Genomic DNA, 25300 nt, shown 5'->3' with positions numbered 1-25300 from the left:
GTGTGGTGGGGAGCACAAACCTGGGCCCTGGGGCTCGTCCTGCTCCACCGCCGTCGGCCGTGTCGCCTGGGGGAGCCTCTCCCGGCCTCCCGTTGTCTTACTTAAAGCGGGGCGACGTCGGTAAGAGCACCTGCCTCGTAGCGCTGGGGACGTGAGCGTTAAACCCGCAGGCTCCGCGCCAGCTGCCTCCGGCTCGGGCCCTTTCCTCCGCGAGAACTGGAGACAGGTTAGGACTGTCCCTTCTAGGGTTGGGTGGGTCTCACTGGGCGGGGGGAGCGAGGAGGAAGGCTGGACGCTAGTTGCCCTCCGCTTGGAAAGGATTCCGCCTTCCTGCAGCCGCCGCCACGTTCACTGCCCGGAAGGACGGGTCCCCGCGGAGAGGCCCAGACGCAGCGCAGCCGGGCCCCCCGTGTGGCGCTCTCCTTTCACCGGGCCGCCCTCCACGACGTGCAGACGCTGCTTGGGTGAAAGGTGTCTTTGCCACGACAGGTTGCCCGTAGGACTTCCCCTGTGTTTTCATGCCTAATTAATTTTTCAACCGTCTTCCCTGGAAGCCCGCTTTCTAAGCCCAAGGGTTGTACACGTTCCCTGCTCTGAAGGAAATGAGTCCTTACTCTGTCCTAGCGATGCTAAGGGGAAAAGAATATATCCTTCCGGCAAAATCTCTTTGTTCGGCCAGTTGCGTAAGTCCTGGGCAGTCACAGTTACTTCACACGTGTCCGTTGGCAGCAGTGGGTGGGGGCCCGTGGCCGCCGGCCGTGGGGTCAGAGGACGTGGGCCTGGCCGCCTTCTGAGCTTGTCGGATGGCCCGGCCAGGCCGTTTCTGCTAATCCTCTGCCCTTCCTTTAAGAGGTAGAGCCCTGATCACATCACTCAGCAGGTGCTCGGGGAGCACGGAGTGTGTGGCGTCCGGGATAGAAACGCATGGCTTCCATCCGTACTGATTTCGGTGTTTGAACCAGCGCCCAGCCCGACTCACCCCGGGGGGCCTCAGACCTCAGAATGCCTCTTCAGCACTGTTGTGTTTATCCCCTCTTCTCTTACATGTCTGGGCTTGATTTAAAAACGCTGACTTGTTGAGGCGCCTGGGTGGTTCAGTCGATTAAACGTCTGACTCTTGATTTCGGCTCGGGTCACGATCTCACGGATCATGAGTTCAAGCCCCGCGTCGGGTTCACTGCTGTTGACACGGAACCCGCTTTGGATCCTCTGTCTCCCTCTCTCTCTGCCCCTCCCGCGCTTGCGTTCTCTCTCGAAAATAAATAAAATTGAAAAAAACTGAAAACACCGATTTGCTCAGAAACCGAGCTTCAGTGAACACCTTAGTTTGCACAGATTTTATTTCCAGGCAAATTCATCACAGTCATTTGGTTCACATTTGGATGCTTGCAAATTCTGGGTGGGGGAGGAGAATAAAGCAAATCGCGAGCACATGTTCCAAGTGCCCCTCCTGGTGTTATTGTCCTCGTTGTACAGGTGAGGACACTGAGGCACAGAGTAGCGAAGCCACTTCCCGCCGTGCCCCGAGTTGGACGCTGTGGAGTCACGAGCCCGTGCCCATCCCGTGATAACTGGCGCTGGGGACCCAGCCCATCCCACTAATTGTCCTTCGGGCATTCACTATTCGGGGTTATTTTCCCGGTACATGGTCAGGACAGAAGTCTCCCTGTCTTTCTCCAGCCTCCTGGAGGCGCCTTGGAGCTCGGGTAAATATCACCCGTCAGCAACGGGCACCCGGCTTCTTGGTCTACAGTGCCTGCCTACAGATGAAAACCCCGAGGGGTCCTTTATCCGTTTGTTTCTACCACAATGTGTTTCTTGCATTGTAGATATGTAGAAAGTAGGGAATGGATTCCTGTCTCCCCTTGTCGTCTTTAATGCCTGTGCCGTGTGTACGCGGGAGAGAAACAGGCTGGAGATTCATCCACAGAAAGATTCTCTGGCCAAGAAATTAGTTATGTAACCATGTCACTCTCTGTAAATAATCTGGTATAATAAAGGGCTAGCATCCAAAATCTGTAAAGAACTTACCAAACTCAACACCCGTAAAACAAATGATCCAGTGAAGAAATGGGCAGAAGACATGAATAGACACTTCTCCAAAGAAGACATCCAGATGGCCAGCCGAGGCATGAAAAACTGCTCAACATCCCTCATCATCAGGGAAATACAAATCAAAGCCACGACGAGATATCACCTCACACCAGTCAGAGTGGCTAAAACGAACAAATCAGGAGACTCTAGATGCTGGTGAGGATGTGGAGAAACGGAACCTCTTGCACTGCTGGTGGGAATGCACACTGGTGTAACCAGTCTGGAAACAGTGTGGAGGGTCCTCAAAAAATGAAAAATAGAACCACCCTACGACCCAGCAATTGCACTACTAGGAATTTACCCAAGGGATACAGGCGTGCTGATTTGTAAGGGCACATGTACCCCTATGTTCATAGCAGCGCTTTCAACAATAGCCAAATGATGGAAAGAGCCTAAATGTCCATCAGCTGACGAATGGATAAAGAAGTTGTGGTTTATATACACAATGGAATACTACTCGGCAATGAGGAAGAACGAAATCCTGCCATTTGCAGCAATGTGGATGGAACTGGAGGGTATTAGGCTGAGTGAAATAAGGCAGGCAGGGAAAGACAGATACCGCATGTTTTCACTCATATGTGGAATCTGAGAAACTTAACAGAAGACCATGGGGGAGGGGAAGGGGGACAAACAATAGTTTCAAACAGAGGGGGAGGGAGGCAAACCATCAGAGACTCTTAAATCCGGAGAACAAACTGAAGGTGGATGGGGGGTGGGGGGGAGGGGACAGTGGGTGATGGGCATTGAGGAGGGCACTTGCTGGGATGAGCACTGGGAGCGATGAACCATGGGAATCTACCCCCGAAACCAAGAGCACACTGTATACGCTGTATGTTAGCTAACCTGGCAATAAATTGTATTTAAAAAATAATAATAAACAAATACATAATCCGTATAGAGAAACAGACAAATCCTGGAGGGTTAGGCCACATATGGTAGTTAAGGTAGTTACGTTTTTAACTTTTATTATTTGTGGTTTTCTTCCTTTTTCCTCTGGACTAAAGTTTTGCCACATTTACCGACACAGCTTCTCACGCGAGGCCACTTTTTTGCTATGAATTCGACCCTCGAAGCCCAACAGGTCTTGTGTGAGGACGGATTTTTTTGCCCGCGTCCAGGAGCCTGCTTGGGGTATAATTTCAGACCCAGTAGGCTTCTGCGGGCAGAGGAGGTGAGCCGTAGTCACTGCGCCCGGCCGAGCCTGAGCTCACCGCCCACGGACGCGTGAATTCGAGTCCGAGGCGGACCCTTCCACCTGGCCGTCTCAGACTACGCTGGCCGTTTCTCAGAGAGTTCTGCTGACCCGTAGGAGGGATGGGGTGCTGGCCGGCAGAAACGGGCCCCGCGTTCTGGTTTCGCGCTCAAAGGACCGTGGGTCTTGAGATTTTCTGTCGCTCCTGCCTGAGAGGGGCGTTAGCCAACGTTTGTCTCCTAAAACCAGAACGGGCCAAGTGGTCGAGTAAAAACATTAACGGGTCGGAGTGTGCTGAACTTCAGATTCCTCGGGAGCACCGAGGAGCGGGTGTAGACATCTACGCTTGTCTAAAGGGGTGTGGGGTTTGGACGTCCCGACGCTGCCAGCCCGATCCCTCCCCCGCCAAAAGCACAGCTTTCCAGAAAGTAGCTCCCGTTTTGGGCTGTGAGTGGCGTCCACCAGGGCGACCCCGCAGTGTGCTTCCTCCCCCGTTTTCCTGGGAGGGAGATCCTGCTCTTCAGGGTGAATTAACACGCTTCTCCGCTTTCATCTCAGTGCCGGGGCAGCCAGGGGCCGTGACGGCTGCAGGACGCGTGAAGGTCACAGCTGGCAGCCCGGGAGCAAAGCCAGTCGTGAAAAGCACGTCACCCTAATCCACCTCGTGACAGGACAGCCACAAATACAGGGTCGGGACACAGAAAGATGGCAATTTATCCCCGACTATCTACGGTGTATTGTTGAATCTCACAATAGCTTAGAACATTTTTCCCCTTTACATCCGTCGTAGCCCCGCTCAGTTCCAGCCTCACCTGTCAGATACCAGAGAACAAATACCCCGGGGAGATAGTGTGCCCCGACCCCAGGTTTTGCGCCAGCCTAGAGGCGCCCAGCACGGCGGCTGCTGGCGTTTCCCACATCTGTCCCGCGTCCTGTGACTCAGTGACGTGTCACAATGCAGGGGTGGGGGAAGCATCCCTCTTCGTTATGCACCTGGGCCTCGGGAATCAAACCCTGGGCATCCTCCGCTGTCCCCTGGCTTGACGGGGATGCGTCTGCCTTTATGCCCGTGTCTTTCCCGTGCAAGGACACTCCGTGGCCGCCCGCCGAGTGGCAGAGTCGCCGGTCCGGGCCTTTCCCGCCATCCCTGGATCCGGCCCGAGCGGCCAGCCGGGCAGGGGGAGGCGTCGGCGAGGGCGGACGGTGAGCCCCGCTCGGCAGAATCTGCAGACCTGGAGACCGTCCCGGCCGCTCGGGACCCCGGCTCCCTCTTGGCTCGCAGCCAAGGGGCCCTGTGTGCCAGCTGCCCCTCCACGTCTTGTTAGCTCGGCCACACGAGTCCCCGGAAACAGTCGGTGACGCAGCCCCGGCACCGTGAAGGCCGTGTCCCGCGTGAACACAGCCGTCCCCTGTGTCCCGCCACCTGGGAAGGCCCCGTCCACACCGCTCACACTCTCACAGCGGGGGCCACTCTCACAGCACGCGTTTGCGGACACGTCCCCCCAGCTGACGTGAGTGCCGTGACGCTCACTCGGGGTGCTGCGTCTCTTGAGGCCCCCGGCCCCTCTCTCTGCCTCACGCAACCTCCATGTGTTGTCTCGGCCTTTTAACTTCACCATGTCTGGGACGGCTGGTTGTCCTGCGTCACTTCTCCATTGCCTTTGTTACAGATTCCCACCTGGACAAGGGTGCACATTTTTCCTTGTCATCGTTTCTGTGGATTGATCTTTTTCTTAGACACTTCTTGATAGATCTGGGATTTATTTTTGTGTGAAAGGCAGGGAGGAAATATATATATATATATATATATTTTTTTTTTTTTCCAGCTGTAACTTAACAGCTCCTTGGAAATTTGCATGTAAGATCTTCTCTGTCGTCTTCACCAGCACGGCCGTTACCAGCACTCTGTCCGTCGTGTGGCCCAGCAACTCCCTTCACTGCAAACACACCCGACACGATGGTAGTCGTGTCAGTCCCACTTACCGGATTCTCAGATGCTCTTGACCGAGCTTTGCAGGGAGGTGGCTGGGCGGGTGTGGGGACACGGTGTCCCCTTTTCCTGGCTGCTCTGCTTCTCCAGGTCTCGTCGCGGGGTGGGGGGGTGCGGGTACTGAGGACGGAACGGGGACTTTTCCCAGAGAGGCCACGTTTTGGGGGACCAAGGCTGGCCTGCTCTCCCAGGCCCCCCTCCCCTGCCTCCAGGAGGCAGCCCGGGCCTGGGCCGCAGTGGCGCACTTGGGCCCACACAACGGGTCGCTTAGGAAGGTTTCTAACGGCACCAGAAGGGACAGTCCCAGGCCCCACCCTCATTCTCACGACGTGCCTGCAGCTGATGCTGGGCTTGTATCGAGCATCTGGGACCCTCCCTGGAGGAGTGTCCCTCCCGCTCCCCCGGACCCCACCGGCCCTCCGGGGCTCCCACGCTGCCGTCCCCACAGCACGGCTCCCAGACTCTAACTTGCTGGGGGCAGAGACGGCTCTGCCTTCCTTGTGCTGCACAGAGAAGACCGACAAACAGGACAGGGACTGGACGGGAGGACGGAGCTCGGCGGAGAGAAATTCGAGGTCAGGTGGGAGGACTGTGCCCCCACCACTCAGTTGTCCCGTTTGCAAGGAGCCAGGAGGACCGGTCCCGTCCCGGGCTCACGTTCTGCTCCCCCGACGAGGGGCCCAGGCTCTGCCCTCAGCCCCTCCACCAGACGTGCCGCACATGGCCCGCTTTCTGTTTATGGAGAAAAGAGAAACTACACTGACCAAAGCCTGGGTCACGACATGGTGACTCACAAGTGATAAACAGGAAAAACAAGACTAAATTCGGCAACACGACCTCCTGGAAAGGTTTGCACGCGATGACTGCCATCAAAGAGCCAGAGGGAATCTTGAACTTGAGGCTCTCCGCTCCGGAGACAAAACCAGAGCCAGCGATAAAAATCCACACGAACTAGAAATGCCCAGCGACTGTTTCGACTCGGGGCGCCGTGCTCCGCTCGAGTCTCCGGGGTGGCAGTTTGCACTCACGGCTCTGGCTCACGACCCAGTTTCTCCTTTGTCCTCCCCAGGGTCTGTGTTCTCTGCCCTGCTGGAATCTGTGCCCACCGGCCCAGCTCCGGGCACCACTTCTCTCCAACGAGCCTCGCCCGCTCTCCCGTAAACCCAGGGCCGGACGACGCGCTCCCCGGGGGCCTGGCAGCAGAGAGGCCCTGCTCCTCTGGTACAGCCAGAACAGGACCCGCTGTGCATCACTGGGGTGCAGACGATGACGGGCCAGACCCCAGCAGGGCTTTGATGCTGGGGGCTCGGGGCCGTGGGGGCACAGAGAAGGCTGGGCTGTGCAGGTGCCACTGGGAGGCCCGCAGCCCTGCCCGCGGCCCTCTCTGCCAACGCGCAGCCCTTCTGGGTCACCCGCGGCCACCGCGGTCACCGGGGTCTGGCATTGGGACGGGAACAGCAGCAGTGGAACGGAGGAGGAGCAGCCGAGGAAGCCCCGGGGGTGTGCAGCCCACCCCACAAATGAGCCCAGCTCGGCGTGTGCGGCCGGGAACCCGCGTGCCACGTCCTTGTCCCCGGGACGACCCCGTGAGGCAGGTTCTGTTACCGTCTCCGCGAGGAGAGTGCGTGCAGAGCAGCGCCGCCTCCCGGTGACAGAGCCAGGTCGCGTGCTCAGCGGCCACTGCTCCCCAGCAGGCGGGCAAGGAGCGCGCAGTCGCGGCCCCAAAGCCAAGGTGGAGTCCAGAGAGCCCGAGTACCTGGAGGAGAGCGAAGCCAGCGTTAGAGCAGGGGGCAGGCGGCTGTCCTGGGACCAGCAGCGACACAGGACTTCTTGTTTCTGTAATTCTGCTAAGATGGGCATAACGTCATGCTGACCATTTAACCATTTGCAAGTGGCATTAAATCCATTCACAGGGGGCGCCCGGGCGGCTCAGGTCACGATCTCACCATTCCGGGGGTTCGAGCCCCGCGTCGGGCTCTGTGCCGACGGCTCGCAGCCTGGGGCCCGCTTCGGACTCTGTGTCTCCCTCTCTCTCTCTGCCCCTCCCCACGCTCTCACTCTCTCTCTGTCTCTCATAAATAAATAAGCATTAAAAAAAACCCATTCACGGTGTTACATAACTGTCACCACTGTCTATACCAGAACTTTGTCATCATCCCAAACAGCGACTCTGTCCCCCTCCCCCTCCCCCACCCCTAGCTGCCACCCGGCTCCTTTCTGTCCCCAGGAATTTGACTGCTGAAGGGACCTCGTAGAAACAGAGTCATAGAGTATTTGTTCTTTGGGGCCTGGCTTGTTTCACTCAGGATAATGTTCTCGGGGTTCGTCCGTGCTAACGCGTGTGTCGGCATTTTATTACTTTTTAAGGCGGAAGAGCGCCGTGCGGATAGACCCCGTCGCATTTATCTGCTCGTCCGTTGGCGGACCCTTGGGCTTCCACCTTTTGGCCGCTGTGAGTCATGCCGCTGTGCACGTGGGCGCGCTGGGACCCGAGTTCCTGGCTTCAGTTCTGTGGGACGGAGACCTAGGGGTCGCACGGCTGGGTCGCGGAGCAGCTCTGTGTTTAACTCTTTGAGGAGCGCACGGTTTGTTTCACACCGAGGCCGCACCGTGGTACAGCCCCCCCCCCCCCCCCCCCGCTTCCGCCCAGGGTTCACGTCCTTACAGCATCCTTGCCAGTGCTTGCCCACGTTTGTCGTTGTTTATTACGGCCGTCCTTGGCGACGCACTCCTTAAATAAACCTTTAACAGGACACGTCACTAGGCCAAATCGTGGAAGGATTAAACGCCTGGTCCGGTAACGCAACACCCGTACTCCTCACACTTAGGAACATTTGAGGAAATTTTCTCCCTCTGCTCACAGGGGGTGGTGCAAGGTCACCGCCCTTGGTGTATCGGTTTGCTCGTGGGAATCGTGGGGTTATTCTTATTCTCAAGTGGTGATCTCTTTTGGCTTGCTTATTTTTGCCTCAAAACGAATTCCATCTGTATTCCCAGATGGCTACGCTTTGGACAATGTCAGCACCAGAAAAGAATAATACTGAAACTGGTTAAAACGCACTAATTTTTTTAAGAATCCCTAGTGTGTAATTATCCTCAAGGACAGAGAGAAGCAGTCTTCCTCTTGATTTCCAGTTCCAGCAGGAATGGGAAGATCGCCATTTTGTGACCCTGAATGATGCAAGCAAGAATCACGTGCGAATGCTAACGCTCTTGGCTGAAGGGGTCGTGGGAGCCCACAGATCCCTCCACACCAAGTATCATCCCGCAGCTCACTGACTATGTACAAAGGGATGTGTGGGGACACTGACGGCTTGCCCCCTTAATCACATCGTCAAGTTTAGCATCACGTAGTGAGGGTAACGCAGGTGATCGGAGACACGTGGCATCACCCAGCAGAGATCTCCCCCCAGAACGTTCAGCCTCAGTCTTACAGAGCGTCCAGACCCGGCCTCAGTTGGCAAGGAATAAAGGAGTTAGAACCCCCTATTGAGCAACAATCAGACACACCCAGAATGTGGAAGAAGCTACGAGAAGCTGGCCTGGCCTCACCAAAACGTCCACCGAACACGAGGGAAAAAAATGTGGGACCGTTCTGTTCTAGAAGCAGATAGAATAAAGAATCGTAACAACCGAATATAATGAGTGAACCTTGACCCCAGATTGGAAAAACCAACAGCTGTAAACGACGTGGCGGAGGGTGTGGAATATGGATTGGATATTAGGTGACAGTGGGACATGATTGTTAGTCTTCTTAGAGGTCACGGCCGTGTCGGGGGTAACGTAAGAGACTGTCCTTCCTCCTAGGACGTGCTGGTGCGCATGCACCTAGGGGTCAAGTGTCATGGGGTCGGCGATTTATTGTCGGAGTTTGGGCTAAAATGTGTGTATGTGTGAAGAGAGAGAGGAGGAAAGCAAGTGTACCAGAACGCAGACAGTTGTTGGCTGTAGGTAGACGAGTTGAGGGTGACCATTATCCTAGTATTCCGACTTCTGTATATGCCCGAGAATTGTAACAAAACATCGCGGGAAGTTATTTGTAGCTAACGTTTTAGGTAACGTGCTCTCTAGAACGCCATTCTTGTCTCTTGAAAGCCTTTGTTTTTCTGTTTTGCAGTTCGGGACCGAGTCCGATCGAAGATGGAAAGAGACATTTTGGCAGAAGTGAATCACCCTTTCATTGTGAAGCTTCATTATGGTAAATAGAGCAAAACATAACCTACTTTTGAGAGGCCCTGACGCCACCTTCCCCAAATCCAGGGAAAATGAAACCGCGTGCTGGGACAGAAGGAGAAACCCCCACCACCCACCCTGTCAAGGGCCTGCGTGGCGTGGGGCTGCCTCCTCTCTGTGGTCCCGTGATCTCTTCTGTGGTCTGCCTCTCTGAGGGAGCAGGATGCCCGGTTCTAATCGGAGACAAAGGGGGGGGGGCTCCATTTTGTTACTAAATTATCATCACTGAAATAGTAAAAAAAAAAAAAAAAAAAAAAAGTCTCTTAGCCCAGATTGGGGAGAATCTGTGATCTATTTTTGTGTTGTTTTAGAATGAAACCCCGTATGACCCAATAATTTCTTTCACCAGAATGGTATCACCTTCCGTATTTTAAGTGAAGGCTAGGTTTCAAGCATCTTAAAGATAGTAGCTCATGGGACCCTCAAAACTTCCTTTCAAGGAGGTTACCGTTTCCATTTTCTGGAAGGGAAATGAGACACAAATAATTTTGATGTTTGCGGCCACGTGCCTACTCTGCCATGCTGAGTCCTCCTAGTTTGCTTTCGGTCTTTTCTCCCCTCGGGAAGCAGTAAGTGCAATCTTCAAATTAAAAGTAACAAACGAACGGGCGACTCTGGAGTCATGCCAGACCGCGTTAACACTTACGACCCTAGCAAATAACTAATATGCGTCAAGTGCAGGAGAAAAAGAAACCAAACGAAACCCCTACCTTGTTGGTTTCAAAGGCGCTGGGTGTGGGGCGTTGTCCCGGACGTTTACACAAATCAAAAGGAAGCAAGGGCATAAGCCGAGTCCAAAGATGGGAGGAGGGCAGAGACTTCTAGCTCCTCCTCGCTGTTAACTTCCGATATTGCTAAGCAAACACTTCAGTCTTGTGTAGAAAGTGTGTGGCCCATCTTTTCAGAGCTAGTACAAGTGAATATGGATGTGAACTTGCTGGAAGCCGGTGGTGAGTGAGACTTCTCTGGCTGGCAGGCAGGTGCCCCTGGGTCTGTCCCACAGCGTCACCTGGGCCGGCAGGTGGGCGCCCTGGGTCTGTCCCACCGTGTCACCTGGGCTGGCAGGCAGGTGCCCCTGGGTCTGTCCCACCGTGTCACCTGGGCCAGTAGGTGGGTGCCCCTGGGTCTGTCCCGTAGCTGGGTTGGCAGGTACCCCTAGGTCTGTCCCACCATGTCACCTGGGCCGGCAGGTGCCCCTGGGTCTGTCCCACCATGTCACCTGGGCCGGCTGGTGCCCCTGGGTCTGTCCCACCATGTCACCTCGGCCGGCTGGCAGGTGCCCCTGGGTCTGTCCCACAGCGTCACCTGGGCTGGCAGATGCCCCTAGGTCTGTCCCGTAACATCACCTGGGCCATTGGGTGGGTGCCCCTGGGTCTGTCCTGCACCTGGGCTGGCAGGTGCCCCTAGCTCTGTCCCACCGTGTCACTTGGGCCGGCAGGTACCCCTAGGTCTGTCACACCGTGTCACCTGGGCTGGCCGGCAGGTGCCCCTACCTCTATCCACAGGGGCCCGCGGGAGGCTGGCCCTGCCCCTGACACGCAGCCGTTTCAGCTGGTTTCCAGGGCGTTTCTCTGAAGAAGCACCGGGCGTCTTACCGGGATTTTAATCGCACCTTCCATGTCAGCTCTGTGGTTGATCAAATGACATTTGCTCTCCTGCTGCCCGTCAAGCCCTAGGAGAGAGGATCCAACCCAGCCTCCGATTTATACAGTTCGGACGAGTCTTTAGTTAGAGGAGGTCTGTCTCTCCAGCCCTGGCACTTGTAGTGCCTCTGGTGTTTACTTCTAGAAAATAAAAGGCTTTCGAGTGCTCAGGGATATCGGGACCCCTGCAGCCTTACCTCCTGTGTACATAACACAGATGCCAGGTGGTAGGTCGTCAATAACGTTGAACTGACCGTCACTGGTCAGCGGTGATTGGTTTCCCTTGACCCCCACATGCGCGTCCAGCCCCCTCTGGAGCGAGGCACGCTGGCTGACCGGTGGGCAAGACCTGAAATTATAGTTCACGCTGAGCAAACCCCGGACGTGAGCCCCATTGCCGTGACGCACAGCGGCCGAGCCGGCGGGTCACCGACGCCTCCGCGAAGGAAAGGAGCAGAGGACAGATTTCCCTGACCTGCAGCTATGCGGGGTGCAGCCGGGGAGGGGAGGAGGCTTGCTCCTGCGACCACGTGAGCCCGGAGCCCAGCATTGGCAGTGGGGGTCGGGGGAGCGGCCTGGGCCTGTAGACACTGGCTCCAGGCCGGTTCCAGCCCCTCTGGGATCAAAAAGGAAGCAGGGAGTGAAGGAGAGGAGAAAAGACCAGAGAGGTGACCCTCCAGGCTCTTCCTGAAAGTGAGGGACACAGACAGACTCGTGCCTGCAGCCCTTCCCCCGGACTCTGCCCCGACCCCCGCCCGACCCCAGCCCTGCTTCTGGAAGGCTCCGGCATGTTCCGTGTGTGGCCCGGGATGCCGACCCTCCCTCCCTCCACAGCCTTTCAGACGGAGGGGAAGCTCTACCTGATACTGGACTTCCTGCGAGGAGGGGACCTCTTCAGCCGGCTCTCCAAAGAGGTGCGCGGGGCCGGGAGGGCGGAGTGCGCCCGCGGGAGGGGCGGGTGCGTGCTGCGTGTGACACTGTGTGTGTGTGTGACTGTGTGGTATGAGTGTGTGAGTGTGTATGTGTGTGGGGGAGAGTGTGTGGGAGTGTCAACATGCGTGCGCGTGTGTTCGCTGTGGGGTCGTGTGTGTGTGTGCGCGCGCGCGCTCGTGTGTGTTAAACAGGCGGCACAAGGGGTGCGGCGCGGCAATCTGTCGTCCTTCAGGGGCCGTGAGAGCACAGCCCCGAGGAGCCCCGCGAGGCTGCGCACGTCCGTCGGTCCGTCCGTGGCTCTGTCCGCCTCCCCGTGAGGAACGGACGCAAACAAGGGGTCGTAGGGACAGGCGGGAGGGACTGTTTCACGGGGTCTCACTCTGCGTCGTAGGGAGACGCGACTCCCTCGCTGCCCACCCACCCTGGAGGTGCCAGATCTGCACACACGGGGTCGCCACGACCGCCAGCCCCTTCCCGGCCCCAAGGCGTAGCCTGGACCTCACAGTCCCGACACGGGAGTTGTCCAGAACGCCACCCCGCGCGACACGAGAGCCCCCCGGCCCCTAATGACGTGAAGAGCTCCGTGCTTCGTGGCGGGGGGGGGGGAGGGGACCAGCCTTCTGCTGCAGGAGGCGGGAGCACCGGGCTTCCGACCTCCCGAGCCCTCTCACCCAGCGCAGGTGTTTACCCGGCTGTAACCGTGGGCTCAGAGTGCCCGCCCCCCTTTTCTGCCCCTCTCGCTCCTTTACCAGGAGACCCTTCCATCCTGCCTGGCCGTCCAACGCAGACAGTAGGCGGTAGAGCAGGACTGGGGGTCCCAGAGCCCCCTGCGCTGCTGTCTCCCTCCGTTATCCAGGGTCCCTTAGACCATGCACAAGTGATACATTGGGCTCCTTGCGATAGACGTAGAAGGCCCGGGGCTGGAGGAATCTGATCCGGGCTCTGCAGAGAGCCTCCCGGAGGGGGTGTGTCTGGTCCCTCTTGTGCTCACGTGTTTCCGAAGATGGCTTCTTGATCAAAAGGCAACAATAATCAGCAAAAAGCCCCATATGGCCTCACCAGGGGAGCGTGTGTCTCCCGCGACACCCTTTATTTCAGAATCGAGGCAAAATTTCCAAGTGTGGGCACGGCAGGTTCTCAGAAACAATACGGGAAAGTGCCTTTTTTCTGTTCCGTCTTTGAACGAGGCCAGTGGGCAGCGTCCTGCCGTGTTGGTCACTGCACTGACTTCCTTCAAGGACGGGCGTCCGTGGGGTGTTTCATTTCTGGGCAGAAACGACTTGTCGTTTGTACTTGGGGGCTATGCTGAGATGCGTCGTAGGAACTGGACAAGTAGAGAAATACGGCTGCGCTCTGAGCACAGAACGCAGACGACCCGCGACGGTTGTAGAGAGAGAAGAAGTCAGATTAAGGAGAATCCAATGGCTATGGCAGAACTTGACTAAAAGTGAGCCCGTGGAATATGGTAGCCAGTTTAGAAAAGAAACACCCAGCCGGAAGAGGCAGCCGTTGAGCGTGGAGCGACGACGGGTGGTTCCAACGGCCAGAAGGCCAATGAGGATTGATGGCCCCAGACGTCACTGCCTGGGACGATGGGATGTGTGTCCCGACCCCGTGGGGAAGTGTCCCTTCTGTGAGATGGATGCCCCGCACCTGTGGCAGCCTGAAGTATCAAGCACCCCGTTCCCTGAACTGCCCTTATTCTAATTCTGTGCTCACCAGGGAGCCTTGTCTGCATCCAGAGAAGGAATTCAGCAATAATACGCCCTGGCGGTCTCTGTGACATTGGTTTCTCACAGTGAACGTGAAAAAGTGGTTTGTGATAACAATCAGGCTTTCTAGTAAGGTGACTTTAAAAGCCGCCCGCTGGTCCTTAACGAGACCGGAGGTACGGAACTGTCACCAAGATAATGGCTTTGAAGTCTGCCGGGCACCCGGCCTGGCGTATGCCTCGGCTAGCCCGCATCGGGGTGCCCCCACGACTCTCCCCCCACGTGCGTGTCGCCTTTGGCAGAACTCGCCTCACTTTGGGCGGACAGTGGGTTTGCGTAAACCCCGGGGCGGGGTGGGGATGAGACCCGAGGTGCGTTCTCAGCAGCCCCTCATCCGGCCTCGCCTGTGCCGTTTCATAGCAGAACCACTCACATCAAAATATACACCCAGAAACACCCCCCAGAGCCGTGCGAGCCGCGGGGGCGAGGAGGAGGAGGAAACCAGGCTCCCCGCTCGCAGGCTAAGTTCGCCGTCTTCGCGGGGAAGTGCTCTTCCGCCTTCGCTGACCTCACAAGTATGAAAAGAACTCACTTTTCCGTCGTAAGAGCCCGAAGAGCACGGTGGGGGGAGCCGTGATCCCCTCCGGAGCGGAGGTAACTGAGCGTGCGCTCCGCAGGGCCGGGTCCGTCAGAACACTCCGGCCACAGGATGCGCCGAACAATCCCGCTCTTTCCTACTTTCTCACTAGGTGATGTTCACTGAGGAGGATGTCAAGTTCTACCTGGCTGAGCTGGCCTTGGCGTTAGACCACCTGCACGGCCTGGGGATCATCTACAGGGACCTGAAGCCCGAGAAGTAAGCGAGCGCGTGAAGGACGCCCCTCCGCACCCCCTTTCTTGCTGCCCCCGCCGGTGGCCGTCGCTCTCTGGTGGGTGCACCCCGGGGAGAGGGCTTGGGCCACCCTCTCGCGGACGCCTCCCACGCGGGTTCCACCTGTCCGCCCCTGGGAAGGTGTCCCAACGGGTCCCGCCCTTCCTCCAGAGCCTTTACTCTTTGATCCACACGGAGCTGAAGAAAAGACAGCTCTTCTCCGAAGCCATTTTTACCAGATGTGGCGGTCGTTTATGGGACACGCCCGGGTGACGTTGTGCCCTCACACGATGCAGAGTTCATTTGCCCAACACCGGTGGGAAGTTCAGGTCGTGTATGGCTTTGACTTAACCACCTAGAGCAGGTAGCCACAGTAGAACAGCACCGGCTGCACACGTAAATAAATGTTTCCATAATCACAAGAGGCCCTGTCTTCAGTGTCCCCACAGAGGGGACAGTGTCCTGTGAACTACAGCCGTCTCCCTTAGGGAGCGGTAGCAGGAGCGGATCTCAAAGCTGCGAGCCCTGGGCGCCCGTTAGGCGTGCACCCCGGTTCTCTCTCTCTTTTAAAGGGCAAAGGGATCGTTACAGTTAAAAATAGTAATATTTAATAGCAGAGTGGAAGAAAGATCTTGTCATCGATTGGAATCAGTAGGAGATGAATCTTGAAAGTTGCTCCTTTCTGGGCAGAGATGAAAATACTCACTTCTTTCCTGGTAAATTGTCTTCTTAATTATGTGCCGCACCATTCCCCTTCAGATTCCGTTAAAACAGTCGGCCTTTTTTTTTAATCTCAGGGCATAGTTTTTAATCGTGGTAAGAAAAACAATATAAAATTAGCATCTTCACTAATTAAATTCACTTTAAAATGTTTTTAATGTTTATTTTTGAGAGCGAGAGAGGTACAGAGCATGAGCGGGGCAGGGGCAGAGAGAGAGGGAGACACAGAGCCCGAAGCAGCTCCAGGCTCCGAGCCGCCCGCACAGAGCCCGACGCGGGGCTCGAACTCCCGAGCCGTGAGATCGGGACCTGAGTTGAAGTCGGAAGCTTAACTGACCGAGCCCCCGGGCGCCCCGACATCTTAACCGTTTTTAAGCGTGCAGCCCTGTGACGCAAAGCACACTCACACGGCTGCGTGGCATAACCCACCTTCCAAACTCCCTTCTTGCAAAACTGAGTATCTGTCCCCGTGAGACACTCACTCCCCTCGCCACCCTCCTGCCCCTGGCACCCCCACTGCTACTTTCTGCCTGTGAACCTGGCTGCTCTAGGCTCCCCCCGGCCCCGACCCCGACCCCCGTGTAAGTGGAATGCACGGCCTTTCCTGCGTTGTGCCTGGCTCACCGCACTCCGGTCCCTCCGCGTGCTAGAGTGGGACGGTGTGGCTTCTGTCCATTCCCCTTCCTGGTCTCTTTAAGTCTGGGCCGGTACCCCTGCCACCCAGAGCTGATGGAACAGGATCTAATGACAGCAAAAGAAAGAATGGAAAGCTAGGAGCCCCGGGGACCCCGAGGGCTGACAGCCGGAAGAAGGGCCTCCTCAAGTGCCTGCGGGCCTGCGTCCGCCCTTCCAGACTCCCCCTCTACCGGCCGGTGAGCAGTGCCCTCCCACGGGAGAGCCGGGCGCGGAAAGGCCAGTGCCCCTCCCCCCCACCCCCACCCCAGGGCTTCTAGATGTCAGATGCCGCTGTGACAAGAGCTTGGACCCAGCTCCTATGGCGAGGCGAAGCCTGCCGAGCCCCAGGGCTCCTCGGTGCCAGGGCCCAAGGTGTCACAGGATCCCCCGAGCCTGGGGTGGTCACGAGAGCCAGGGTGGGGCTCACGGAGGGGCGACGGGAAGAAGTAGGGGGCCTCTGACCCAGAGAAAAAATGCACGAGGCTCCGGATCTGCACAGGCCAAGGCGATCCCGGACCCTGAAAATCCCATTCCCCGCACAGGACAGTCTGAAGGGTTCCCGACCCTTGCCGTGGGCTTAAGAAGGTCTCAGACCTGCGGGTCCCAGCTTTTGCCGGGTTAACCCCAAACACCGTGGATCGGAGTCCGCTCGTGCCCCGGCAGAAGCTGCTGGCGGGGGAGGCCGTACTGTGCAGGCCCACGTCGGTGCGTCGCAGGCGAGCCCGTGTGCTGACTGCCACCCAAAGTCGCGCCCGCCAGCCCGGCTGGGCCGCTCGTGAGGCATGCTTTCTCCTCTCTCTTTCAGCATCCTGCTGGACGAAGAGGGACACATTAAGATCACAGGTTTGTAAAGGGCAGCGGTGTCCCGGTGACTTCCCCCTGGCCCGGTAAATGGGGGAGCGGCCTGGACCCAAAGTCCCCCTGACGCCCGCGTCGGCTGCTGTGTGTCTCTGATTTGGCTGGCGTTTTCACAGACGTGGATGAGCTGTGTGTGTGTCCTCACAGCATCTGGAAATTCTCGAGCTTGCCGGGTTCCCTTCCGTTTCTCTCTCCTTCTGACCGAAGACCTTCCAGCACCTTCCCTGCAGACTCTCAGTCCGGGCTGTTTTGGAGCCGTCTTCTCCGCACCCCTTCCCACCCGCCCCCCCCCGGCGAGGCCCCCTCTTCTCCGCACCCCTTCTCCCCGAGGCCCCCTCTTCTCCACACCCTATCCCTCCGAGCTCCCTCTTCTCTGCACCCCTTCTCACCGAGCCCCCCTCTTCTCTGCAACCCTTCTTCCCCAAGGCCTCTTCTCCGCACCCCTTCTCCCCGAACCCTCCTATTCTCTGCACCCCTTCCTCCCTGAGGTCCCCTCTTCTCCGCACCCATTCCCTCCGAAGCCCACTCTTCTCCGCACCCCTTCTCCCCGAGGCCCCCTCTTCTCTGCAACCCTTCCTCCCCGAGGCCTTTCTCCGCACCCATTCCCCTCCGAGGCCCCCTTTTCTCTGCACACCTTCCTCCACGAGGCCCCCTCTTCTCCATACCCCTTCTCCCCAAGGAACCCTCTTCTCCCCACCCTCCCCCCTTGAGGCCCTCTCTTCTCCACACCCCTTCCTCCCAAGGCCCTTCTTCTCCGCATACCTTCCCCCCCCAAGGCCCCCTCTTCTCCGCACCCCTTCCTCCCCGAAGCCCCCTCTTCTCCACACCCTTCCTCCGAGGCCCCCTCTTCTCCACACCCTATCCCTCCGAGGCCCCTCTTCTCTGCACTCCTTCCCCCCGAGACCCCCTCTTCTCACCCCTTCCTTCTGAGGCCCCCTCTTCTCCACACCCCTTCCCCCCAAGGCCCCCTCTCCTCCACACCCCTTCCTCCCGAGGCCCCTCTTCTCTGCACCCCTTCCCCCCGAAGCCCCCTCTCCTCCGCAACCCTTTCCCACGAGGCCTCCCCTCCCCTCTCCGTGGCCCCCACACAGTCTCGCTGCCACATGTCCCCACACCCTGTTTTCCCACAGGGGAGTTTTACCCAGTGCCAGTACCGGGCACGGTGCATCTAGTCCCTGGCAATAAATATTGATTATACATCTTTACATGCTTGTTAATGTTGAAAGTTAGGTCTAAAATTTCTCATGAGCTTCTGTACCAGATCCTGACTATCCGTTTAACCGGACCTTCAGACCCCCTTGCCTGGCACAGCTGTAGGGCACCTGTAATGTCCTGTCATCAGAGTTATGGGGCATTTGGTGGAGGTTTAAGCTTCTCTTAATACTTCAGAAGTTTTCTTTGCCAAACGAGGAACTGCACGTAGAATATAGAAGTGACACTTGTGTGCGGTGTTTGCGAATAGCCTTGAGCTCCCACGTCAAATGTATCTATGATGTTACAGGGTTTGGGCTTTCTCTGATCAAGTAATCATGCTTCTGTTATTATTATTATTACTATTATTATTATTATTATCATCATTACTCATGAGCCGGGGCTAATCCTGTGTCATGATTGGCCATTTGGGCCAGGCGCAAATTACAAACAACCACTCCCAGGCGCTAGTGTGCAAAGCAAGTCGTTCAGCTGGAGGAAGCACATCCACCCGTAGGTAGTGTGACCCCCTTGCCCGGCCTGTGACCTCACGCCACCCTCACCGGGCCCTGAAGGAGATGACGGACCGTGGCCTTCTTCCCAAACACGCTGAAACCCAGGGCCTCCGTCCTGAGAACCACGTTCCCACGCCCTTTGCCCACCAAGTGCGTGGCCACGCCCGCCGTGCCAGAAGGGAGACCCTCGTGAGGATTTCCTGGGGGTCGGGGGGAGGGGTGGCCGCCCACCCCACGGCAAATGCCATCTTCCCTTTGTGCCTCAGCTCCGGGGACCACCTTCCCCAGTGGCCCGCGCCTGGAACCCCTTCCGGCCCTTGCCTTCAAGCTAACCACCTCCGTCCGTCCCAGTGGACCAGGGGCCACATGCTTCTCTGTCCCCGGCTTCCAGCCTAGCAGGCCCCTAGGCCTGCTTGTCAGTCCCCAAGAAGTGCCATCTCTCCATCCTGTTAGCAGGCACTCCTGGGTTTGTAGATTCTTGAAAGACTCTGTAACTTACCGTGTGGGGGCACGATGACGCTTGCATCCAAGGAGGGTTCTGTGCTGGGACAGAGCGGGCGGGAGGGGTGACACGTGCGGGCAGAATTCCCCCACGTGACGGGGGAGCTGGCGGGTCAGGAGCCCACACAGACACGGTCCTGACTGCCGCCCAGACTGACGCAGCGCCCTGTGCTGTCCCTCTTTTAGATTTCGGGCTGAGTAAGGAGGCCATCGACCACGATAAGAGAGCTTACTCCTTCTGCGGGACCATAGAGTACATGGCACCCGAGGTGGTGAACCGGCGGGGACACACGCAGAGCGCCGACTGGTGGTCCTTCGGTGTGCTCATGGTAAGGGTCCTCCCCGTCCGCGTCGCTGTCCCTTGTGGCCGGTCCCCAGGTCGGCCCAGAGGTCCGCGAATGACTGGGGAAAACAGTGTTTGGGATGTATAAGAACAGTGTGGCTGTGCGACCCGGGGACGGGGAGGAGGCCACCAGATTCCTGCCCCTGCCCCTCCTGGCCGCCTCCCTCTCTGCCCATCCCAAATTCCACCATTAGGAAACGGAACTGGGTTCACGTAAGGACCCACAGGTACTAAGAGTCAAAGCTCATCATCACCCACATCAGTAAGGCCCTGATTTCATGGGATCCTTAAATACGGAGAAAGTGCTGAGCGGCTTTGTTGAGAACAGTAATACCGAAAACTGAAATGATCTCCCTTCTCCACGTGTGACAGAGGGAACCTGTGAGGGGGCCGGAAGTGGTGGAAATAGACTCGTGTGGGGTTCTTCACGATCACCACCACCAGCATTGTCTTCATCACCAAGAAGCATTTAGTGGACACCCACATTTGCCGCTGTGTCAGATGCTCATGAGTAGTGCGTGACCTCCCGCTGTGTTGCAAGGGGAAGAACGGGGGAAGGAGGGAGAGAAACACAAAGGCTGTGGATCCCCCGGGGCCATAGTCAAAGCGAAGAAGGAATCACCAGGCGAATGCTGCAAGTTGCTGGTTGACCCACAGTAAAGGGTTACATGAGGCACAGATGTTTGGGATGGGCCCCGATTTTGTAGCAATGAGTTCTCAAAGGCTTTTCCTTGCCATGGAATTTCATTCCTGAAGGAAGAAAGGAGAGAGAAAGAAGGGTAGAAGCAAAATAGAAAGGGGGTTTTCTTTGCTAATAGGATTCTATTTTAAGAGATACTTTGATTTCTACGATCAACGTATAAACTTTCATCTAGTTTTGTCAGATGAATGGTTCATCTGCCAGAGCGTTCTACCCTTCCATTTAATTATATTTGCCTATTTTTGGATCATCTTCTGGACTCTCTGACTGTCCGTTTTTATGGCTTGTAGATTGATCGATTGCCTGCAGTCTGTTCTGTGTGTTTTCACCGAATGAGTGCACACGGGAGGGACAGCAGGTGTTAGCACAGAGGAATGCTTCGCACATCTCAACAGGAAGGAACTCTTAACATTTCTTTTCAGATTTTACCTTCAAAAAGCAAACCAAGAGTATTAATAAGGCCTTAACTACACTCATTTCTTTCGGTTGGTTAATTTCACTCCCGGCAGGCTGTCACAAGGGTAACTCCATGGGGTAGGAAAGCTTTTAGGTACATTTCGGCATTACTTACAAGAGCAGGAAATTGGAAACGTTCTAAGCGTCCAACAACAAATAAACGTGTTTTGGCATATCCACATATAAAGCGATGTTATGAAGATTTTCCAATGAGCATTGGAAGTCTTTATATTGTTCTAGGAAAGGTTGGTATATAAAACCTTATCCGTGTTTTTAAAAAACACAGCTTCAAGAAAGTACTAGAAGGAAATAACAAATATTAACTGTGGCTATCCCCGGATAATGGGATTGTGGGTGATTATTTTGGTCTTTCTACTCCGATGTAGTTCTCGAGTGTTTCCTAATGCGGAGGAGAGATACCGCGGGATAAATTTTAAAGGAACAGAGACATGCAGTCAGAATCAAAACTAAGGCAAGTTTAGTAAGATCATACCAACACCCGCACTGAGGCTGTTTCCTTATACAGTTTACCCTCAAACCGCACAGGGCTAAGGGGCACTGACCTCTGAAGGTAGTTGAAAATCCACATACAACTTCGACTCCCCTCAAAATTAACTAATAAGATAGCTTAATGTTGACCAGAAGTCTCCCAATTACATAAGCAGTAGATTAACACATATTTCGTGCATTGTATGTATTACATACTATATCCTCACCGTAAAGTAAGGTGAAGAAATGTCGTTAAGAGAAAATCATAAGAGAAAACACGCCTGTGGTGTATGTAGTACTGTCTTTACCAAAACATGACCCGCGCGGAAGTGGATTATTTCACACCCGTCTCGTTCACACCCGTGTCGTTCACATCCGTGGTGTTCACACCCATATTGTTCACAACTGTGTCGCTCATACCCATGAGTCACAGCTGTGTTCCCAGCGGTGTCGTTCTCACCCATGGCGTTCACACCCGTGTCATTCACAGGCATGTTGTTCACACCTGTGTTCACACCCGTGTCACCCACACCCATGTTGTTCACACCCGTGTTCACACCTGTGTTCAAGGCTCAAGTGTAGTTGACAAGGACGTGAAGACGCGGACTGGGACCGATACTGTAGCCTCCGTCAGTTAGATTCAGTGTCCCATTTTCAAGGACAGGGTTTGGTGGCACGCCTGCCCTCGTTCTTTCTCAGAAGGGGGCAGGTGCGCACCCCGTCCAGGTCGTACCCTGCGGGTCCAGGCCACCCCTTCCAGAGCCCGTGCAGTCCGGGCTTTTCCGTGCTCGGGAAAGGCGGGCCCTCAATGCCGTCTCCGTCCCGGAGGCCGTCCCGGCAGAGGTCCGCTTGTTATTTTCAGCGTGGCCCTGTTGGAGACATTCCTGGCGCCATACTGTTCTCACTGGACGTTCTTAACGGACCAAAGTCACTCTGCCCCGGCCGCCTCCACAGCACACACCAGAGAAGGACGGGAACGGGGTCCTCCACCGGCCCCGCGGAAGGGGGACGGCCCAGCCTCCATCCCCTTGCCGTCCCCCTCCCCAGCGTGTCTCGTCTCCACGGCGCTCGGCCGGCCTCTCCTACCACGGCCGGGGTACGTCCTGGGTTGCTGGCTTGTGCGCCTCCCCGCCCAACTTCGAGCGCCATGAGGCCGCTCTGCTCGCTGATGTGCACCAAGCGTGTCGGCCAGGGCCTCCGCCGGATTGATTGGGATTTTGAAAGGACACGTGAACTTTGGCTGCATTTTGCCCACCTGGGGGGTCTCTGCTAGTAAATCCAGTCGCTCTGAACACTCACCCTCCTCGTTCTGTGTTGCTCTGCAGTTCGAGATGCTCACGGGATCGCTGCCGTTCCAGGGGAAGGACAGGAAGGAGACCATGGCCCTCATCCTCAAGTGAGTCGGAAGCACCCACCCTTGGGGATCTATCCAGTATGTCCAGCACCTTCCAAAGCAAGAGCTTCGGTCTTGGAAGCCCGGGTTGTTAAGTAGGCGTCAGCAACAACCGTGATATACATTCTTGGCGTTTTCGCTGCAGGGGAGACGCTGACGGGGATGCCCGAGTGACCCTGGTGAAGCGCAGATAACGTTTCCCATCAGCGAAATCGCGCGTGGTGTCGGCGGCAGGGAGTGTGGTGATCAGGGACTTCAGAAACAAAGTACAGATTCGGAAGGGCAGAGGACTTAGGGGCTCCAGAGAGCACAAGAGCGGGGGTTCCTTTCTTTCTCTACCTCTTGACCCCATTCGTTCAGGTCCCTGAGCTCTCCTGCCTCACGTTGGCAAGGAATCACGTTGCCCACGTGACTGGACACACGCACAATTTTCTGTTCAGTTCTCCCAAAGAATCAATCTTAGCCTCCCGGAAAGACGTGTAAACCCAGTGCCGGTCCTGCGATGACGCCTGAAACGTGAGCAGGCTCCGTGTAAGCACGATGTCAGAAGGGAGAGCTCCAGGAGGAGAAGACAGGAGCGTGGATGGGGGTAGAGAAGCGGCTGGAAACAGGTACCCCTCGCTCCAAATTAACGTCCCTCTGCCGTGCGAGGGCGTGGAGAAGCCGCAAAGCTGCTGGTCCCCGTGACCCGCTCTCACAAACCCTGCAGGTGGACACGACACTTTTATAAAAGCAAGAGGCGCCTAAAAAGCTTAAGTTTTTGCAGGTTGCGCCATTGTATAAGTGGGAGGAGAGAAAGGAGTGGAGGAACGCCCACAGAGAGGATTTGATCAGTGTCTTCCTCTGTTGTGGGCGACGGATCTATGGCTGCGGTCTGCTATTTTTGCACTGTTTACCTCTGTGACTTTTAATTTTAAGGGGGAACACGAGCTGTACTTTCTCTAAAACGAGAATAATTCCCTCCAGCTAATCCTGTGCGTGGACTCGTCGCTTGGGAGTGGCCGAGCATTTCTGAAAGTCAACACCAAGCTGTGGTCCCATGGCTCCCAGAACACAATCTGGGGACCCCGGGGACCGAGAGCCTCCTGGGGGCTCGCAGGCTCCTCCTTTCCTGGATTTTTTTTCTTTTTTTGCAGTCATTTGGGTCAATTAGATTACTGGGTTTTATTTTATTTTTCATCATAGTAGATTGTTTTGTTTTTCATCATAGTAGATTGATGAGTGTACATTAACTTTTTGAGGAACCTCCACACCGTTTTCCAGAGCGGCTGCACCAGTCTGCATTCCCACCAACAGTGCCGGACGGTTCCTCTTTCTCTGCGTCCTCGCCAACCTCTGTTGCTGCCTGAGTTGTTGATGGTAGCCATTCTGACAGGCGTGAGGTGATATCTCATTGTAGTTTTGATCTGTATTTCCCTGATGATGAGTGGTGTGGGGCATCTTTTCACAAATCTGTTGGCTATCTGAAGGTCTTCTTTGGAAAAATTCTATTCATGTCTTCTGCCCATTTTTTTAGTTGGATTACTTGGTTTTGGGATGAGGAGTTGTGTCCGTTCTTTATGTATTTTGGATACTAACCCTTTATCCGATATGTCATCTGCAAATATCTTCTCCCATTCCGTCAGTTTTTTTTTTTTTAGTTTTGTTGATCGTTTCCTTCGCTCTGCAGAAGCTGTTTATTTTGATGTGTCTCCAATAGTTCATTTTTGCTTTTATTTCCCTTGTCTCTGGAGACATCCCTGGAAAAATGTTGGTAGGGCTGATGTCAGAGGTGTTGCTGCCTGTGTTCTCTAGGACTTTTATGGCTTCGGGTCTCACATTTAGGTCTCTCATCGATTTTGAGTTTATTTGTGTGTGTGGTTACGAAAGTGGTCCAGGTCTATTGTTCTGCATGTCGCTGCCCAGTTTTCCCAGCACCACTTGCTGAAGAGACCGTCTGTTTCCCATTGGATATTCTTTTCTGCTTTATTGAAGATTAGTTGACTATATATTTCTGGGTTTATTTCTGGGTTCTCTGTTCCATTGATCTGTGTCTGTGTTTGTGCCAGTCCCATACTGTCTTGATTAGTACAGCTTTGTAATTAACTTGAAGTCTGGAATTGTGAGGCCTCCAGCATTGGTTTTCTTTTTCAGGATTGCTTTGGCTATGTGAGGTCTTTTGTGGTTCCATCCAAAGTTTAGGATTGTTTGTGCTAGCTCCGTGAAGTCCCAGATTTTCTTCCTGATACTGCAACGGATCGAACACAGAGGTAGATAAGCATATCTGCCTTTCTCTCCTCTCACCCAGAAGAGATTCCCGAACTGTAAACAATATCACTCTTCTAGCCAAACCTTTTGTTGTTATTTGGAAAACGTGGTTCGTAGCGTAGTAACGTAGTAAAACATCATTTAAAATGTTACTTATGTTAATGGGATTCTTAGTGTTTCTTTTTAATGGTTGCATTAGTTTTGAAGCGAATTATTCAATCGCTATGGTAAAGATTTCTCTCCTCGAACCCACGTAAACAGAAGTTCTTTGATGCCCGCCGTGACTTCTAGGGCGCAGAAGGGCCCTAAGGCCAGAACGTTTGGGTGCTGCTGCTCTGGGTCACATCGGTTTGATCTGTTCATGCTGACTGAGAAGGATCGCAAAGTGCTGGAGAAAACTCTGGCCGTCCTTCTCATCCTAAACTACAACTCCATTTTCAGAGCCAAGCTGGGCATGCCACAGTTCCTCAGCACCGAAGCCCAGAGCCTGCTGAGAGCCCTCTTCAAACGGAACCCGTGCAACCGTCTGGGTAAGAGCCCTCAT

At 55.5% G+C, this 25300-nt stretch overlaps 1 protein-coding gene across 9 annotated transcripts in view; it reads left to right on the top strand.

The window, feature by feature from the left end:
- RPS6KA2 (ribosomal protein S6 kinase A2) overlaps positions 1-25300 on the top strand; it is a 235120-nt gene that overhangs the window by 196621 nt on the left and 13199 nt on the right. For 8 of the 9 annotated variants that reach the window (XM_030316773.1, XM_030316765.2, XM_030316772.1 and 5 more), the window contains 7 exons: positions 9394-9474; positions 11987-12066; positions 14547-14653; positions 16869-16906; positions 19315-19457; positions 22442-22512; positions 25198-25286. In XM_030316773.1, coding sequence (XP_030172633.1) covers positions 9394-9474; positions 11987-12066; positions 14547-14653; positions 16869-16906; positions 19315-19457; positions 22442-22512; positions 25198-25286 — 609 coding nt within the window. Of the gene's footprint in view, positions 1-9393; positions 9475-11986; positions 12067-12476; positions 14203-14546; positions 14654-16868; positions 16907-19314; positions 19458-22441; positions 22513-25197; positions 25287-25300 lie in introns of those variants that run through there. The other variant, XM_030316770.2, reaches the window with a different exon arrangement.

This window comes from Lynx canadensis, chromosome B2 (assembly GCF_007474595.2).
Source record: "Lynx canadensis isolate LIC74 chromosome B2, mLynCan4.pri.v2, whole genome shotgun sequence".
NCBI classification, from domain to species: domain Eukaryota; kingdom Metazoa; phylum Chordata; class Mammalia; order Carnivora; family Felidae; genus Lynx; species Lynx canadensis.
This window is presented reverse-complemented; position numbering and strand designations above follow the sequence as displayed.